This window comes from Sorex fumeus, unplaced genomic scaffold (genome assembly GCF_029834395.1).
Source record: "Sorex fumeus unplaced genomic scaffold, SorFum_2.1 ptg000098l, whole genome shotgun sequence".
In the NCBI taxonomy this organism is placed as follows: domain Eukaryota; kingdom Metazoa; phylum Chordata; class Mammalia; order Eulipotyphla; family Soricidae; genus Sorex; species Sorex fumeus.
The window spans coordinates 34,644,525-34,660,872 of record NW_026606155.1 but is presented as its reverse complement, the minus strand read 5'-3'; the positions used below and the strand labels follow the sequence as shown (position 1 = coordinate 34,660,872).

The window sequence follows — 16,348 nt, the reverse complement described above, 5'->3', positions numbered from 1 at the left end:
CTCTTTTTACATTTTTTTCAGAGTGCTTATGCCATACCAACCATGGCTTTTTCATTTCTCTGCCATACATCAATATTGCCCATATACTGTGAACTTGAAAGGTATTATAGAGTCCGGGAGTACTTTAAATGTATTTAAAATGTCTTTCTACTTCTGGAATTTTCTGAATGAATGATATTTTCTTTTATTAATACTTTCTTCCTATTACTGGGTCCTGAGTGTTGTTATTTTAAGAAAAAACAACCAAGAATTAGTTCTGTCAAGTTAAGAACATTTTCTAAATTTGTAATCTTTGTGAAACAATTTCAAATCATAAATTCCATTGCATAGTTATTAATGTATCATGTCTTTTTAATTTATTTTTTTAAAGCTCTGGGTCTTAATTATTAAGTTACCCTCTTTCTTAGCTTGAGGAGTTTTTGTTGCTTTAGATAGACTTATTTAGATGATAAAAATGATTATTTTTGTCATTTTTTACTTTTATTAGGCCTTCAAAGAAAAGAATGCAGAATGTAACCAATACAGCAATTGCTTTAAGTTTTCTCATTTATTTTATATCTGCACTTTTTGGGTACCTCACTTTTTATGGTAAGTGTTTTTTCTAAATATTTTTGCCAAAATAAATTATTCTATTGTAGATCTCAGACCTGAAATTCAACTCTTGTTTCGGAACTCAGTAAATTTCCTTTGCTCAGGTAGGTACCTAGAATTTGTTGTAAAACTGTGTCAACTCTCCAGATAAAGAATTGATTTTCTGAGACCAGAGAGATAGTATAGCAGGTAAGATACTTGCCTTGCATGTGGCTACCCCCAGTTTGGTCCCCAGCACCACACAGGCACCCCCCCCTTCTCGCCCCCAAGCATAACCAGGAATGATTCCTGTGCACAGAACCAGGAGTAAATCCCAAATCAAATATTTTTTTTTCCCTTTCTGTCCCTGTCACTGTCCTTTCCGTTGTTCATCGATTTGCTCGAGCAGCCCAGTAACGTCTCCATTGTGACAATTGGTTACTGTTTGGCATATTGAATATGTCACAGGTAGCTTGCCAGGCTTTGCCGTGTGGGCAGGATACTCTCGGTAGCTTTCATGGCTCTCCATGAAAGATTCAAACTCAGGTCAGCCATGTTGGCTACTTGCAAGGCAAACGCCCTACCCGCTGTACTATCGCTCCAGCCCTTTTTCCCTTTAAAGTTTAGCAACAATATGAAAATTTACTTAAACATTTGGGCTAGAGCGATAGCACAGCAGGTAGGGTGTTTTGCTCGAGTGGGCCCAGTAATATTGTGAGACTTGTTGTTAATGTGTTTGGCATATCGAATATGTCACACGGGTAGCTTGCCATCGATCAAGCAAATCGATGAACAATGGGAGGAGTGCTACGGTGCTACTTAAACATTTAAATAATACCTCAAACTTAGGGATATTGATGTCTTTCTATATGTGTGACTGTGATTTTATTTTTTCATTGAGAATTTGATATACTAGGTCAGAAGTTTGTATGGTTGGGAACACCATTTATCTTGATTGCAAAATAGCTAGTTGAGAAACAAGGAGTATCATAGGGACTGAAGCAATAGTACAGGGGTAAGACTCTTGCCTTCTGCGTGGCTGACCTGGATTTGATCTTCAGAACTCCATATGGTCCCCCAAGCCTCTAAGAGTGATCTCTGAGAGCAAGACCAGAGAGTAAGCCCTGAGCACCTTCAGGTATGGCCTCCTGCAAAAAACAGAAAGTACTGGACTATGGCATACATTTAGCTATCAGAGAGGTCTGCCATCGAACTTAATTCCCATGATACTAGTAAGAGATCAGTAAGTGGTGAAAGACAACAGAACTGGCATTGGTCTATAGAACTGAACTTCCCAATTGGGAAGGTATAGATGGGAGAGGTCTTTGGGACATTGGTGGAGGGAAGTGGACACTCTGGTGATGGGTGTGGTATTGGAAGGATGTATGCATGAAAACTCATTAACAGTACTATAAATCATGCTACCTCAATAAAAATGGGGTGGAATTCACATAATACAACAGATATGTATTCTATGGTGCACTGTGACCTCTCAATTGCTCAAAGTTTTCTTTTAAATCCCTAAAATAAATTTGTTCTTTTATTTACTCTTGATTCATGCTTGAAAAATTTTGGGTTTGGTATGTGGTGTTCTTTCTTCTGATGCGAATCCCCTTAAAGAAAACCATTCACCGAAGGGATCACTAAGAAAATGATGACTTGAGGAATCGGTCGGGATGGGAGATGTGTGCTGAAAGTAGATAAAGGACCAAACATGATATCCTCTCAGTGTCTGTATTGCAAACCATAATGCCCAAAAGTAGAGGAGTGTATGGGGGAAATTGTCTGCTATGGAGGCAGGGGGAGGTTAGGAAAGGGGGCGTATACCGGGGACATTGGTGGTGGGAAATGTGCACTGGTGGAGGGATGGGTGTTTGATCATTGTGTGATTGTAACCCAAAGATGAAAGCTTGTAATTATCTCACGGTGATTCAATAAAAATTGAAAGAAAGAAAGAGAGAGAGAGAGAGAGAGAGAGAGAGAGAAAGGAAGGAAGGAAGGAAGGAAGGAAGGAAGGAAGGAAGGAAGGAAGGAAGAAAGAAAGAAAGAAAACCATTCAAAGTCTCAAACAAGGACTGCAGAGAGAGGTCAAAAGGATGGAGCACATGCCTTGCTGCATGAGGCCCCAAGTTTGATTCTTGGCATTGTACAGCCCCAGTGGCCCCTAAGCTCCATGGAGATGCCATTCTGGCCCACAGCACTGCTGGTCCTGATCACCGAATCATCTGGCTTAGTTGAAATGGTTCCCGGCCTCCTTAGCACCACACCCCCCCAAAAAAAAGATCAGAACAAGGGGCTGGAGCGATATAGTACAGTGGGGAGGGCGTTTGCCTTGCATGTGACTGACCCGGGTTCGATTCCCAGCATCCCATATGGTCCCCCGAGCACCTCCAGGAGTAATTCCTGTGTGCAGAGCCAGGAGTAACCCCTGTGCATCGCCGAGTGTGACCCAAAAAGAAAAAAAAATCAGAACAAGAAAAATATAAACTATCATTTAATTTGCAAACACATTATAACATATTGTACTCAATTTGTCAAATAATTGAATATGCTTTTCATTTGATAAATGCTTTTATAGCAACTCTCCAAGTGAAGGGCTTCTATAACTTGGGTGTTATTTTGTTGTTCTGACTCTGATTTCATCTTATGCACATGTTTCGGGTTTTGCCTAAAACTTAATAGTGATAGCTTTTAATGGTGTTTCACTTATCTTCCAGAGTGTTTTCAGGTGGGACAAGTTTACTTGCATAGCTTTCCAAAACCTGGTTGAGAGATTTTTAAATTCCAATAAATGTGGTTCAGGTAGCTTTCTTTTGAAATTTAGATTTGTATGCTGGAGCGATAGCACAGCGGGTAGGGCGTTCGCCTTACAAGCGGCCAACATGGCCGACCCGAGTTCGATTCCTCCGCCCCTCTCGGAGAGCCCGGCAAGCTACCGAGAGTATTCGATATGCCAGACACAGTAACAACAAAGTCTCCAATGGAGACGTTACTGGGCCCGCTCGAGCAAATCGACGATCAACGGGAGGGCCTTTACCTTTACCTTTTAACCTTGAAAAGTACACTTCACTTTGCAATATTTCTATTCTAATCTGTATCGTGGGATTAAATGCACAAATTTAGGGAGGATATTAGTTCTGGTAAAAATCTTACTCATAATATCTGTTTTTTCTTTCACTAATGAGAGCTACTTCTGGTGGTGTATTGTTGTTATAACTACATTATTTATTTTATATTTTGTGTGCTAATAATTTTTTAGCATAACCGAGCTTAATAAATTAAAGGTAAACTTAAATCACAAGGGATGGATTCTAATAATGTATAGAGCTGTCGTGTATTTATATGTGCCATGTATTTTACACACATTGCTTAACCTAATTATTATAGCCCTGCAGTGTAGGTACAGGTTTGTGTAGAGTGAGTCATTTGACCAGAAAATCACAACTAGTAAATAAAGTTGGGGTTTGAGTCCAAATCTGTCTCCAAAGTCACTGCTTCTGTTGCTCTTCTGCCTTTTCACCGATTATGCTGTTTCCCAAAAGCATAATTTCCTTCATTCCAAGTTGTTGTCAAAGTGCGCCTTTGGAAAAACTTGGCTCATTTAAGCTCCAAGCATACCTGTAGATCCATCCATTTCTTTCTCTACCTGTCTCTTCTTGAACTCAGAGTCTAAATATTTTTATTATGCAGATGAAATGTTTCCTAGAAGAAATTTTCCTAAGTATTAATTTTCTGTTCACAATGGTTCTTTTTTTTCAATTTGTGTCCCAAGATATCCTCTCCATCCCTACCCCCACAGCATCTCCACCTGTCAACTTGGCAGGCACATTACAAGGTTTCAGTGGTTGCTGCTGAATCTCTTTATTTTCAGTTCTGCTGAACCTGTGTTTTGGGTACAAGACTATACCCTTCACTCTTGTCACTGATACAACTCAAGGCCTGGTTCCTGTGTTATCAGGAAGGATTTCTTTCCTTCTCTGTCTCTAAACACTGGGTCAAGGATGATCTAAGCATCCCCATTTTACTACAGTGCACTTCCTCATTCTATATTCCACAGATGAGTGAGGTCATCCTGTGTTTGTCTTTCTTCTTCTGGCTTACTTCATTCAACATGCTATCATCCAGTTCCAACCAGGTTTCAGCAGATTGCATGATTTCATCCTTCCTTGAAGAATAGTATTCCATTGTTACACTGGTTCTTTTTACAGTTGTTGGGAATCATAACTAAGGACTTTTAGTGTATGTCTGTCAGCTTCTTCTTGATCATAGAATGAAATTGGTCATTGATCTTAAGGTTATGATCAGTGAAAAGAATGGGCATGAGTTAAGTTTAGCTTTTAATTTTAGATTAAAACCTAGCAACTGAAATCCAGCAAGGTGAAGAATGCTCTCACATAATAAGTGACAGGTCTCCTCAATAACCCAGTAATCTCTCTGCTACTCTGTATAATCTTTATAACCTTCCTACCTTGTTTGACAATGTGATTTGAACAGGATAACCTCCAGGCTTCAATAGTATTATATATATATGTGTGTGTGTGTGTGTGTGTGTGTGTGTGTGTGTGTATAGTTCATAAGATTTTAAAGTTCACCATTAGATTTATAGAGATCTCTAAATTCAGAGAAACATATTATACTCTATTCCTTACATATATTAAAGCTCAAATAAAAACAGAATTGATTTAGAAGAAAGGTTTCATTATTGAAGAGTATAAACTGGACATTTAATGTATTTGGAATTCATGAGAAGTCTAGTTGTCCAGGCTTGTAGAACTACTTTGTATCTTTTTATTCAGGATTTTTCCAAAATTTAATTACTATCTAAGCTTTGTCAGATTGAAGGAACCTATAAATACATACCTAGATTAGTAATATTGTCTCTGGCTACAGAAGTTAAAGCATTACAAGGTAGTAAGGAAAAGTGTCCCCCAGGTGAGCCATGCAAAGCCTAACTAAATGGTACATATTAAAAAGCCTACAAAATTGTTAGGTAGTAAGTGTTAATAGCTCATTTTTATGATTCATAAAATGGAAATAAAATACTTTGCCATATTTCTCCAGACTCACAAGTATCTCACATATTTGAAAACAGAATCCAGATTTCAGGGTCTGAACAGTAGTACAGTGGGTAAGGCACTTGTCTTGCACACGACCAACCCAGGTTTGATTCCCCAGCATCACATATAGTCTCTGAGCTCCACTAAGAGTGATACCTGAGCCACTTGGGTGTGACTCAGAAACCAAACCAAAAAATGGAATACGGATTTCTTGGATTTCTTTAATTTCATACTTAATCTACTAGTGCCACATTGTGTAAAATTGTCTTTGGTGCTTACTCCACTGGTTTCTTTTCTATTTTAATTATCATCATCAATCCTTAACATTACTCTAGTTTAGATTCTTATCCCTCCATAGTTATGATAGTAGCTTTCTAACTGCTAACTTTTCTATAGGATCTCTTTTTCTTCCAGTCTGTTTTCCTGATTACTTCAAATTATTTTATTATTTTCTTCTTCAGGCTGGAGCGATAGCACAGCGGGTAGGGCGTTCGCCTTACAAGCGGCCAACATGGCCGACCCGAGTTCGATTCCTCCGCCCCTCTCGGAGAGCCCGGCAAGCTACCGAGAGTATTGGATATGCCAGACACAGTAACAACAAAGTCTCCAATGGAGACGTTACTGGGCCCGCTCGAGCAAATCGACGATCAACGGGAGGGCCTTTACCTTTACCTTTACCTTCTTCAGTCATTGATTACATCTGTTTGGCTTACCAGATTGAGTCCAATCCTATGGAAGAACTTGATTACTAAGTCTCAATTGCATTCTTACTGCCCAATGCTGTCTTTGCTCTACAGCATGTTGTTTGAGCCTCTGTGGTGTTACTGAATAGTTTTCTCAAATTTACATTTCCTTTGCTTCTTCTTAGGGTCTGCTTTTTCTGGTTCTTACTCCTAAGAGAACCTCTTCTCCTACATCTTCGAATGTCCATTCACAAACACAAACTCTCAATGCTCTCAATAAATCTATAGGTATATATATATTATTTTCTCCACTTTATAGATGTAAGACAAAAGTCTTAGAAGAGTTGCTAGTAGATAATGGAATTTGAACATAGATCTGTGTGGTCCTGGAATTCAAGCCCTTCTGCCATTCTGCTGCTCACTATATCATGATGGTTCTCCCAAAGACTTACGTGTATGTCCTCCTTGTAGACCCAAACCCATCATTGTTTTTCCCCGGTCAGAACTGGCAATACACACATACTCTTTTATGTAAAAGTGTTCATCTTATCTCCCCTTTAAAATTTAAGATCCTTAAAAAACAAAGGTGTATTTGGTGTGTTTGTTTTTTATTCACCCCAGAGCAAGTTTTCCAAAATTTGCAGTCTTTACGGAGTGGGGCGGGGACAAACACATAGGGAAAAAAAAAAGCTTTTTTAAGTACAAGCTTACCTTTCCATTATGGATTGTTCTTGTGAACCCTTTTCATACATAACCCTTGTCTGGCTTGGGGTAAAGACATTGTAAGATTGGAAGAACATTCTGGAGCACGTACCACTTAGATTGGCAACCATACAAGGTTGCCAACGAAGCAATTTCCCTGAAAATGCATTCTTTTTGTATAAAAGATGAATCTACAAGAAGAAATATAGGAGAAACAGTTAACATATATCAAAACTCCCCAAGATTCTCAAAAAATACCACTGAGGAAAGGCTACTGACATGGCCACAGAAATTTAAGAGTGTGGCATTGTCAGCTCTGGATCTTGTGTAATGTGGTCTGGAGCAAGTGAGATAATATTTTTCAGCCTACTTTGTGTTGTTACCGTTAGAACCAAATTCAGTAGTACATGTGGAAGCTTTTAACAAAACAGCATAAATACTATTCAAAACCTTCAGATTATGAGAAAGTTCTCTGTATCTTTATAATTGTAGAGGTGCTGCCTCTACTGGTTTCTGGTTTTATTGAAAAAAAAGGACTTTGGGTTTCAAGAAGATAGTTACTGAAGTAATCTATTTCTATCAGATAGGGGGAAAAAAAAGACCAGAAGTAGATTTGGTACAGGGATTCCAAAATCTGTTAAAATCCTTTGTGCAAAGAAAAATAAATTTGCAATTCATCTTACTAGTTTAAACGTAATCTTTATTATTCTTTTTTTAAATTTATAGACAAAGTGGCATCAGAATTACTACAAGGCTATAGTAAATACTTGCCGCATGATGTTGTTGTTATGACTGTGAAGTTATGCATACTGTTTGCTGTGCTTTTGACAGTCCCTCTAATCCACTTCCCTGTAAGTACTCTTAAAGGTTTTGTTGCTTGGTATCGTGGCTCCCTAATATGGCAAGGCTAATTCTTTGCAGACTAGAATGTTTGAATCACATCTCATCTTGTATATCGTATTCATTTGTCAAGTAATTGATCAAAGACCCCTCATACTTGCATATGGCCCCATGAAAGCACAAAAATAACAGTGAGCCACTAAGCTAATTTGTGCTTTTGGAGATTTCGTTTAGATTTACGCTCTTCCAGAGCATTGTTTCCAATTTAGAGACTATGGTTCTTCTAAAGTTTTGGATGTTTTTCCCCCTTCAATTCTGTATTCTGTTTTCGAAAGAATGTGCATGAAGAGGAAAAAAGTCAGGTCAGCAAAAATAAGCTGCTTTATAAATATAGCTTATTTGGGTGTCTTATAAATTTATTTTCACATGAATGGTCTAGTTTAATCGTAGTCAAAATATTTTATTTGCTCTAGAATTTTAATTTAAGGAGCAGAACAGATTTTTGTTTTTCATTTAATTGCTATATATCCGGATCTTAAGAATTTTTGAGATGGAAACAAAAGCTTTGGGTTTAACGCTTCTGTGTGGGTGCCTTGAATCTCTAACCAGTGCCTTTCCTTAAAATTGAAACTTTAAGAATTTTTTTGCCTCCCTTGTATGCAGCGGCAGGAGTGCAGTAGGGGCAAGTAAACTATCTGTGTCTCTGACTGCTTGCTGCCCACGTTAATGTGGGAGCTGGGTCATGAACTGTCATTTTCATTGCATGAAAAGATAATAGCAAATAAAATAGTAAGTGGCGTGATTTCTTTTTCCAGTTTAAGTCTTTTGTTCTTTCACCTGTTGAATTTAATGAAAACAGTTTTCTAAAGTTTTATCACAGTTATTATTGATAATTTTAAAAGCCTTTTAACCTACAGCTATTTACAAAGTTTTTCTAGAATTAAAATATTTGAGGAAAGGGTTTAACCAGCATTATCAAGGCTTACTGCTGACTCTGGGCTGGAGCCATAGCACAGCGGGTAGGGCGTTTGCCTTACATGTGGCGGCCACCCTGGGTTCGATTCCTCCATCCCTCTCGGAGAGCCTGGCAAGCTACCGAGAGAAACCCACCCACACGGCAGAGCCTGGCAAGCTCCCTGTGGCATATTCGATATGCCAAAATCAGTAACAAGAAGTCTCACAATGGAGACATTACTGATGCCCACTCGAGCAAATCAGTGAACAACGGGAGGACAGTGCTACAGTGCTACTCCTGACACTGCTGAGAGATCACTCCTGTTGGCGATTTGAGGGCTCTGTGTAGTGCCTGGAGTTTATCCAGAGTCCTTCATGTGCAGGGCACAGCCTTATCTTTCTGGCCCAGATTAAATTAATTTAAATTAATTTCCACAAATTCCATATAGAAAAGCATGTATGTTTTTGTGTTTATGAGTAATAAATACTTTATAATAGGTTATGCTCTGGTTTTGGAGCATGTCTCTATGCAAGTATTTTGGCTTTGACAGTCTCCCTCTTGTGATTTGGTTTTGGTTAGGGAGGGGCACACCACAGTTGGGAGACTATGCAGTTCTGGGCCTCCAGTATGCAAAGCATGCACTGCAGTTCTTTGAGCCATCACTTTGACCCTAAAAAAATTCATTTTGATTAAATCTGTTTTTTTTTTCTTTTAGGCAAGGAAAGCCTTAATGATGATGTTTTTCTCCAATTTTCCATTTTCATGGATTCGCCATTCTTTGGTCACTCTAGCACTCAATATCATCATTGTTTTACTTGCAATATATGTTCCTGATATTAGGAATGTATTTGGGGTAGTTGGTAAGTTTTTCTATATTGATAAAACGCACATAATAAAATAGATAAAATTTAGCCTTACACCTAAATCTAACAATATTCCTTTTATCTCCCCCTCCCACTTAAAGGCTCTAGTACATCAACCTGCTTGATCTTTGTATTCCCAGGACTTTTTTATCTTAAACTGAGCACAGAAGATTTTCTATCATGGAAGAAACTTGGGGTAGGTTGGTTTTTAATTTGGGGCAGGTTGTATTTTGTTTGTTTCTTTTAAGAAATAATTTGTCATTTTATAATTTTATCTACATCAAGGCGGTTCATTTATGGTATTGTTTTTGTTTGTTTGGGGGCCAAACCCGGCAATGCTCGGGTTATTCCTGGCTTTGCAATCAGGAATTATTTCTGGCAACCATATGGGATACCAGGGATGGACCTGGGTAAGCCATGTGTAAAGCAAGCATCACTTCTGCCCAACAGTTTATTTATTTTAAATTATTATTTTTTTAAATTGACAGTCTAGAGGTTTAAAAGTACCTTCAATTATTCTTTTTCTTTTCCCTTATTTCTGCAGGCTTTTGTTTTGCTCGTCTTTGGAATTTTGGTTGGGAGTCTTAGCTTAGCACTCATCATTTTTAATTGGATTAATAAATGAAATATATTTTATCATGTCCTGTGAAGAATAATATACCTCCATGTACAAATTAAGTCTGGAACAATTCTGGAAGGCATGTTAGATGAATCCTTTATGTGGATGAACATATTTGAACACATTTAGAAAATGAGTGGATGGAGGAAAGTGGACATAGCAGTTTTAATAAAAAAAAAACTCACATTTTTTAAAAGAATATTTGGTAAATATTTCATCTGTGTGGTTTTTTAAATTATCACCCTGCTATTTTAGGGTAGTTTTAATGTTTACAGAAATATGGAACAGAAGAGTCAGAGTTCTCATAGTATTCATCCCAACACACCCCTAGATCCCCATATCATTAATATCTTGCATTTGTGTGGTACATTTGTTGTACTTCATAGTGATTTGTTGTTATTATTAAAATCCATAGTTTACAATAGGATTCACTTGATGGATGTATTAGTAAATTTTGAACTTTTTAGGGTCTCTATAAACTGTGAACCTTGTTCTATATGCTGTATAGTTGAAATCATAATATGCTGACCTTTCAGACAGATTCTGTCACTTAGTGAAATAGGGGACAGCAGGGCTTGGAGTGAATTCAGGTGTATATAGTAAAACCCAAACCAGCTCAAGCTCATCAAGTATTCATCAGAGACCCATCGAGGAGCAAAGCAACGAATTCCCGCCTGACACACCCTAAAGCAAGCAAGACAACTTGATCAATTCGTCAATGCAGCTTTGAAGAGACAAACCGCGTGCCTCTCCCTGCATCTTGCCTCGAACCCCTCCATTCCTAACAGCTTCCACTGTACAACGTTCATTCCTTTAATCTTATGGGGTGCACTCTCTTCCTGGGAGTCTTCTGCATCCCAGCGTGGGGAATGTAACTTCTCCATCTCTGGAGAAACCCACGTTCATCAAGGAAGATGCATTCTCCCACTTTTATTTTCAAAATAAAGCTTTTTTGCTTCACTATTGGCCTTCTCCTGCGGTGCTTTTCTATGAGGCTTGAGACAGGACCTGTCTCGGGTACAGGGCAAGGCTTTGTTGTTTGCGTGGTGCAAGAGCAACTTCCGGCTTCTGTGTGTCCTCACCTCCCTCAAGGATGGGCCATTGCCATGTGCAGCGCAGGAGGCCAGGAGTAGCACAGTCACCTGAGATGGTGGCTTCCCGCCCAGCCCCCACCACAGCAGTGTGTAGTCAGGTTTCTTCCTTGTCTTTCTCAGTCCTTCATTGTGTATTTCTTGTTAGCACTGAACGGTAATCCGTTGTAAGGGTGGGCCAAGGTGTGTCCTCTCCTGGTTCTAGTTTGGGCAGTTATGAGGTAAGCTGCTTTAAATGTTTGTGTGCAGGTTTTTGTGTGGTTATCAGTTTTCAATTTGTTTGGGTTAATACCAAAAAGCAGAATTGTGTGTCATGTGGTTAAGAGTTTAGTTTTGTAAGAAACTGACACAAGCTCTTCCAAAGTGACAGTAACATTTGCATTCCCAGTAGCAGTGAATGAAAGCTCCTGTTGTACCACATCCTCCTCAGCAGTTCATATTGTTTTGAATTTTCACCATTCTTTATATAAGTGGTAGCTCATTGTTTAATTTGTGATTTCCTAATGGAATCTGGTGTTGCTTAAAAAAAATGCCTTTCCTGTCAGTATTTGCCTCTGTTCTCTTTGCGATCTTATTCAGATCTTGTAACCATCTTGTAACCATTTCAGTTCAGATCTTGTAACCATTCCTGAGTTGGTTTCTCAATGTTGAGTTTTAAGCATTCTTTCTATATTTTAGATTTTTTTTAATTGCATATGTATTTTGCAATTACTTTCCCCACTCTGGTCTGTGGCTTGCCTTATTCTTCGAGAATACTTTCTTTGACAGAATCAAATGTTGGCAAATATGTTGACTCAGTCTTTTATTTTTAAAGAAAGCAATATATTGTGTTTACGTGTAAAATTGAATATTAACTTGAGCTAATGTTGTCTAGTCAATCACTAATAACAAAACTTCATATTCTGCCCTGTTTGCAAATCCCATCTTAAAAACCTTCCTGATTTTTCTCTGTGATTCATCATGAGAGAAAGCTGTGGTGACTATGGGCTTGAAAATTCTCTGAACAGCTTTGTAATGGTCTGTCTCACAGTGATCCAATAAAAAATAAAAATAAAATGGAAGAAAAAATTCTCAGAGCTTTTTGGACTTTGTCATTAAAACATGTAACTCTCAACTTGGCAAATGGACATATATTAATAGTTTACATCATATTTTTCTTGGAGGTTTTAAATCATGCTAGTCTTCCCACTGATTCTGGGTAATTTCTGATTGGGAACCCAAAACTCCATGCTCTACTTCATCTGTATTTTATGTAAACGGCACCTAGTTAGCAGCCTTCCACAGCCAGGATATATCAGTAAAATGTAGCCCTACCCCAGTACCCATGTAAAGCAGGGAACTGCACGTGAAGCCCTGCTTTGCATGTATGGAAAGACGCTTGCAGGTGCTCCCTCCTTGCTTCTCAGTTAGGAAATGGGCTGAAATTTGAAAATTGTGCTTCTTTTTTGAGTTTAAGATATTTCTTTGGCAGCGTGAGGCCAGCATGATATAGTAGGAAAAGTCCAGATCTGGAGGTTAGAAAGACTTAGATTCAGATCTTCGTTTAGGCAAACTGTACAACCCTTCTAAGCCTTCACTTTCAGATAGGTATTAAATGGAGTTAATGCCAACTATATGAAGTTGTGTTGAGAGGATTAAATGACCTTGTATAAATGAGGTGCAGGCCAAAACAGGCTCTCTTTAATAGCTCAGATCTTTATCCCTTTTCTCCCATCCCTTCATCTGGACCAGTAAAATGAATTTGCTTTTAATCACAGACGCAGAACCACAGCTTGAATGTCTTCAGCCTCCATCTTGTACAGCTAATATATTTAAAATATTTCTGTAGACCTCTTTCAGAGAAAAACTGCCCCCCTGTGCACTGCTTTTAGTGCTTTCCCATGGTTCCACCCCAGCTATATTCCCTCTCCCTCCCTCTAACACACACACACACACACACACACACACACACACACACACACACAGCCGGGCAGGGCCTTGGGGCTATAGGTCAACCAGAGTCCATCAATCTCAGAAAGGATTCTTGTCCCCTCTTTTGCCATTTATGAAATTATGGATCCAAAATACAAATAGTTGTTCAGCTGCTTAAATAAATCTAACTCTAGTAATACCAGAATACACTAAATCTGCAACAGATGCAAAGGTCCCCCCTCCCCAGAGAAGGGGTGGCAAATGTAAGTGTGATGACAGCTGGGCATCAATTAATACATTTGTCACCTGCTCATGGCAGAGGATCATGGAGATTTGAAAAGGGACAAGTAACCCAGTCAACACTGCACAAAACTTGCTAAATATTGAGAGAAATCACTTGTGAAGGTGTTTATTTTCATTTTATGTTCATGTTATCTAGTTCTTTCTTTGGAGTCACAACCTTCTGAGTCTGAAGGAAGGTTAAAAATGACTGGTAAGAGCAGTTCCTCCTTCACCAGGATTACCAAAAACTTGGTGCAAGTAGCCTTCACCATAATGGGCTTAATGTTCATAATTTATTAGGTAAGAACTATTTAAAATAAAGCTAAGTAAAGGACAAAATGTTTAGTTTTTAATACTTGGTGACTTACTGGCTAATCTAAAAGGCAAAATGCTAAGAATATAAATTACTTTCATATGTAGTGGGTGAATGTTCAACTTGTACTTTTTTTTTTTTTGAACACAATGTTTACTCATGAGCTTAGCATTTAAATAGTTAAAACAAGCCTTTGAAGTTAACACTCCATTAAGATGAATGGGGGTAATTCACACCTCTGCCGGTGCTGTATTATTTCAGTCTGGCTGCCCAGAAAACAAGAGAGCAGTAAGGTGATTTACTGTGTGAAGGCCCTTTAAACACCCTTGGTCTGAAAATCTTTCTTGTCCTTCTTTTTACCTTTAGAAGCCGAATCAGAAATACAGTGTGATTTAGGTTTAGAATTCCTATCAGGCCTCAGATGAGTCACAAACTGCCACGTTTACCTCGATTCTGACTGTATTCTCCAGTGCTCTCAGCGGTTCTTTTCACCATGGCGTCTTTGTCTTTCAGATTTAAGTTTAGTGCCCTGGTGAATTCACCAGTTGAAAAAAAGCAGAAGCAAACCATTTATTTTCAGGCAAACTTTAGATGTACCTTCAAGTGGGTTGTGAACCACTCATTGGCCTTCATGTGCTCTTACAAACATTTTCGGCTTTACAACATCTTGTTCTTAATATTTGCCTACTTGCAGAATGGGGCTGGAGCAATAATAGCACAGCGGGTAGAACGTTTGCCTTGCACGAGGCCGACCCGGGTTCCATTCCACCCACCCCTCTCAGAGAACCCAGCAGGCTACTGAGAGTATGAGAGTATCCCGCCTGCACAGCAGCGCCAGGCAAGCTCCCCGTGGCATACTCGATATGCCAAAAACAGTAACAAGTCTCACAATGGAGAGGTTACTGGTGCCCCGCTTGAGCAAATCGATGAACAATGGGAGGACAGTGCTACTTATAGAACATCTACCTCTAAGAATTTTTTTTTCCCTTTCTCATATAACTGGGCAATGGAATGGTGAGGGTGAAGTGAGTAAAAGTCACCTGGGAGAGCGTCATTTCTTTCTCTTTATGTTCTTTACACTATCTTGTGTTTGAAATGTATAGAATTCTCAGTGAAAAGTGCTACAACTGTTTCCCTGAAAGGATTCTTTTTTGAGACTATGGAGAGCTCATGTGAGCACAAATTAAATAGTGAGCACTTGGGGGCCAGAGAGCTAGTTTGGGAGGGTGGCAGCCCTGGCGGCCCCCTAGCCTGGCTGTTGTAATCCTGGATAGAGCACAGCAGAGCTGGAACTGCACCACATCTTTGCCCCACCCCCCACCCCATCAACCCCCCACCCCCACATTTATCCAGCCAGCCCTTTGTCTGAAAATCTCCAGGAGAATCTTCCTTCCCCCACCCCCAAGTGGTGAGCTGGTATATAGTAGGAGATGTTAATGAATGTGGACGATGTGTTTTTGAGGTAAACAGGTTTTTCTTTTTTCCACTCTGCCCTGTGTGTTTGCAGGATCAGGTTACTAGATAATCTTTGGGTAGCTGGGTGTGGAGAGTATTTCCTTTTGGGCCTCTCCTGTGCTTACATTGCAGTATGGTATATACACATGGAAAATAGATGCTCCACAAAGGGGCTCAATTCATTTCAACCTGTTTTTCTTCTTGGTGTGTTGACAGTACTCCGTGGCTGTGTTAGAATCACCCCTGTTGGGAACATACTTGTCTTCCTGCAGATTTGTCTGCCTACAGCCTCAGTTTCTTAGTTTTGAGCCTGAGAATATCTCAGAACCTTTTGTGATTCCAAGAAATTTGTTTTTCTAATTTCAACACTAATTTCTCTACCATAATCTTTCTAGGGTCTTTCTGTAATGAAGTAGGAAAACAAACTTTTGGTCAAGGGTGAATAAAGATAATGTGGATGTGGTTTCCTTGTTGTAATTAGAACTTTTTTCTCTTTTCCTGAACAATCAGATGGTAGTATGTTTCGCTCTCAGGATCTGCTGTCCTTCTTTGTAGCCTTTCTGTGAAGTTGAGCATTTATTAGGAGGAGGAAGTCTCAGCTTGGCTGGTGGCCAGGCAGACAGGTGGGGGTTTATTCACCTATGGGAAAGGTAATTGGTAGTGGGGGAGGGAATTTAATAGACAAGGGGAGAAAGACAGATTAAAAAGTATTTTTATCTATTCATATTTGGTTTTGTTCCCTTTCAGGTACAACACTTATCTATAGAATTGCTGGGTCATATGACAGATCAATTTTCAATAGCACTGTAGCACTGTCCTCCCATTGCTCATGAATTTGCTCAAGTGGGCACAAGTAACGTCTTCATTGTGAGACTTGTTACTGTTTTTGGCATATTGAACATGCCATGGGGAGCTTGCCAGGCTCTGCTGTGCAGGCGGGATACTCTCTGTAGCTTGCCAGGTTCTCCGAGAGAGGCAGAGGAATTGAACCCAACTCGGCCACTTAC

The 16,348-nt window shown here is 39.2% G+C and overlaps 1 protein-coding gene across 1 annotated transcript in view; it reads left to right on the top strand.

Moving 5' to 3' along the window:
- The window catches only part of SLC38A6 (solute carrier family 38 member 6), a 71,868-nt gene extending 59,495 nt beyond the window's left edge, over positions 1–12,373 (top strand). Inside the window, exons 11-16 of the mRNA XM_056134077.1 lie at positions 22–101; positions 488–588; positions 7,739–7,863; positions 9,523–9,667; positions 9,772–9,866; positions 10,215–12,373. Coding sequence (XP_055990052.1) covers positions 22–101; positions 488–588; positions 7,739–7,863; positions 9,523–9,667; positions 9,772–9,866; positions 10,215–10,295 — 627 coding nt within the window. The 3' untranslated portion in view covers positions 10,296–12,373. The remainder of the gene's footprint in view (positions 1–21; positions 102–487; positions 589–7,738; positions 7,864–9,522; positions 9,668–9,771; positions 9,867–10,214) is intronic.
- The last annotated feature ends 3,975 nt before the right edge of the window (positions 12,374–16,348 follow it).